The sequence below is a fragment of the Lipotes vexillifer genome, unplaced genomic scaffold, assembly GCF_000442215.2.
Source record: "Lipotes vexillifer unplaced genomic scaffold, Lipotes_vexillifer_v1.1 scaffold753, whole genome shotgun sequence".
NCBI classification, from domain to species: Eukaryota; Metazoa; Chordata; class Mammalia; order Artiodactyla; family Lipotidae; genus Lipotes; species Lipotes vexillifer.
This window is the reverse complement of record NW_006783618.1, coordinates 1,025,313-1,028,867: the sequence shown is the minus strand read 5'-3', so window position 1 is coordinate 1,028,867 and position 3,555 is coordinate 1,025,313. Positions and strand designations below refer to the sequence as shown.

At 45.0% G+C, this 3,555-nt stretch overlaps 1 protein-coding gene across 1 annotated transcript in view; it reads right to left on the bottom strand.

Moving 5' to 3' along the window:
• Positions 1-1,481: 1,481 nt before the first annotated feature.
• IFT46 (intraflagellar transport 46) overlaps positions 1,482-3,555 on the bottom strand; it is an 11,377-nt gene continuing 9,303 nt past the window's right edge. Inside the window, 3 exon segments of the mRNA XM_007456309.1 lie at positions 1,482-1,577; positions 1,964-2,049; positions 2,335-2,395. Coding sequence (XP_007456371.1) covers positions 1,482-1,577; positions 1,964-2,049; positions 2,335-2,395 — 243 coding nt within the window.

Below are 3,555 nucleotides of genomic sequence, written 5' to 3'. Positions count from 1 at the left end.
CAACATGGTGTCAAAGTGAGGCCTGAGCTCAGATGTTCCTGCTCAAGTTCAAGCATGAGATGAACATCAGAGTCGGCTTAAGGGTCTGTGGGAAACGATGCCCCTCCTGTCTCGTGTTTCTCGGGTATGTATTAGGCTGTAGCATCTTAACTGTAATTTTCCCCTCCGATCAGTTCTTGCCCCGTATATCAGTACTTGGCTCCATTACCCGCCCAGCTGCTCAAGCCAGAAAACCTGGGAGTCACCCTTTCTTCTCTTCCCTCCCCCACATTCACTCTATCACTAAGTTCTGTTGGTTCCACCTCTCCTGGTTGCTTATCTGTTGTCTCGTACCCCACACCTTCCCTTCTATACTTTATGCTGCTCGATTTTCCAGATTCCCTTGCCAGCTGTTAATTTCTGCCAGTGGGAGGCACCAGCAAGCTAGGAGAGGGTGGGAGAGAGGAGGCAGCAGCGCTTGCCCAGGGTGGCTGTAGAGGGTCTCGGACCTGCTTGGCCATCCCGGCCACTGCGGCAGCTCTTCTGTTTCCAGCCCCTGCAGTGGACACTCCCCTTTAGCCTCTTGTTCCTTCAGCACTCTCCATTCTCCCTTTCGTTTCTTCAGCCCTTCCAACACTTTTGTAACCAACTGCCCATACTTAAGTTAACATCCTTTGTTAGAAATAACTAGTATGGTTTCTGACTGATAAAACTAGTATGGTTTAGCTGATAAAACCTCCAAAATATTTCCTGCATCTGTCCATCTCTACCACTACCACCCAGTCCAAGACACCATCATCTCTCACCTGGGTGACTGCAACAGCTAGGCTCCCTGAGACCACAACCAGACAGGTCTGGAGCTAGACAGGCAGGTAGCCTGTAAGGCAGGTAGCACTACCTGGTGGGAGACCCCCAGAAAAAATAAGTTCTGGGAGAAAAAAGTTTCCCCTCTATTGCCAACCTTGGAGGACTGGGGTTTGATTTTATTTCACAAAGTTGATTTGCTTAAACTGCTATTCACTTAGTGCCTATTCCTAGGCCAAGTTCCTTATCTCTGCCTATGCTCAGTCTGTCTTCTCTCTTTCGTATTTCAAGGACAGCAGGATAACCTGAGAGATAAGAGCATTTTATTTGTAAAATCTTTGCCAATTAACTTTAAGAATGAAAGTAAATAATTCTATTGCTATCTCAAAAGAAATCTTTTAAGCCTTCCTCCCAACCTGAGCATCCTGGGATCCCAGGAATTCCAGTGATTCTAACTCACATCCCCACAGTAGTGTAGATGCATAATTAATTTCCATGGGAAGGAACTCTGACACAGGCATTAGCCATTTAACGACCATGGGCAGTGCTTTCTGGCAGAGAGGGCAGTAAGTCGTGCGCTGTCTCCGAATCAAGCTGTGAGGCAGGCAAGGCCACCCAGTGGCTGACGGTGATCCCTCCTTCTCAGATGGGGCAGAGAAGCCAGCTCAGCCTTGAAGCAGAGTGACATGGGAGGCGTCTCAGCTGAAGGTTAATGTCTCTACATCTCCTGCTTGGGAGGTGGGGTTGGACGGAGGGGTGAGTGCTTTCTTGCCTTCAGCTAGAGCTTTAAAATGCTGTGAGGAGAGAGAGGGAACGTGAAGGACTGGGGACGTACTAGTTACTACATTTTAGCAAGAACTAACCCTGCTTCCTGCTTCCATTCATTAGGCCACTTGGTTCTCCTGTAAGAATGAGTGTCCACTGTAGATCCTTGTCTAAGGCCCACATTGCTTCTACTTCCCCTTCCTTTACAAGCCCCACCCCTGCCTGCTTTGCAGTTCCCTTCGTTATGGGGAAGGGTGATGGTAACTCCAGGCAGAGACATTCTCCATTGTCACAGGACAGAATCACAGCAGACTCAAAATAGTGGCGACAGCAGCAATCATCACTACAGCTTAAGTCAGTGGCGACAGCAGCAGTCCTCACTACAGCTTAAGTCAATCTCCAATGCTCGTCTTACCTGTGAGTTCTTGAATTCTGAGTAGAGGGAAAAGAGCAGGTGGAGGGACTGAATCCGACTCTTGTAGATGGGGATGTCTAGGATGGCTGAAATCGAGAACTCCCGTGAGCAGAAATAAACAAAAATCCGGAAGCTATGGGGCATTTCTGTTTAGGATGGCCAGTCCCCTCCCAGACGGGATGTGTTACTATACCTCTAGGGGTTAAATACCCAGCAGGTAGTCACATAAACCCAAATACCACCCTCGCGTGCTGCCAAATAGCACAACGGGCTTAAAGTAAAGGCTGTAACTCAGAGTAAACCAGCCTTTTCAACAGCCCACAATGAATTTATCCAGAGATGGGGGTCAAGGAAGGGATGGAAGCGCTTACCACAGATCATGTCTATGTACTCTGCCAGGCTGCAGTCAATCTCTGCTGTGGGCAGGCTCACCTAGGAGGGGCACGGGATGGACCTGAATCAAAAGGCTGAAATTTCAGTGGTCCTAGCATCACTCACTCTCTCTGAAGCAAAAGAGTTCCGAGCATAAGGGGTGACATGGGCTGAATTGTGTTCCCCCAAAATTCATATGTTTTAAGTCCTAACCTCTAAGTGCCTCAGATCATGTGACTATATTTGCAGATATGGTCATAAAAAAGAGAAGTTAAAATGAGGTCATTAGGGTGAACCCTAATCCAGTATGACTGGAATCCTTATAAGAAGAGGAAATTAGGACCTAGACACATACAGAGGGAAGACCATGTGAAGACACAGGGAGGAGACAGCCAAGGAGAAAGGGTCTAAAAGAAATCAACTCTGCTGACAATTTGATCTCCAACTTCTAGCTTCCAGAGTGTGAAAAAATAAATTTCTGTTGCTTAAGCCACCCAGTCTGTGGCACTTTGCTATGGCAGCCCTAGCAAATAATACAACGTGCCTTTTCTTTTCCCCCTGATCAGTAAAATGGTTATACTCATTAACCACCAAAGTAGCATATGATATAACAGGACCAAAATATTTTATAAGTAAAATATACTGCCATGCAGTCTTCCTGTGTGTATTTGTGAAGAAGAAACTGGACCCAAGTTATGGCCAAGTATTTATAGTTACTTGGTGTTAGAAGGCCTAATGGTCCTTGCATACCACAGGAACAGAAAAAAATGACATGACATCTCAGCAGCCTCCAGATCTAAACTAATATTTAAGTTTAAAAACCACTGGCTTCTTAAAAGTTTTTTGTTCTCTTTTTACAAAAATCAAGAGTAGATGGTTCTGCAATTTCCTTTTTCCATGTAACAACATGTCATTGGTATTTCTCTGTATCAGAGCAAAATAAGGCCAAACGATATTCCATTGTGTATTTCACTGAATGGATGTACTACAATCTATCTATTCAATTCCCTAATCAGACAGTTTTCTTCAGCTATAGCTTTAAAATGCTGTGAGAAAAGAGACTATTTTCAAATTCTTTGCTTTTACAACAATTTCTCAATAAACATGTACCGAAAACTCTGTCTTCATGGAGCTTATATTTTAGTAGAGAGAAACAAAAGACGAAATTAGTAAGGTATACAATATGTTAGAAGTTAAGTAGCATGGAGAAAAAGCAGGGA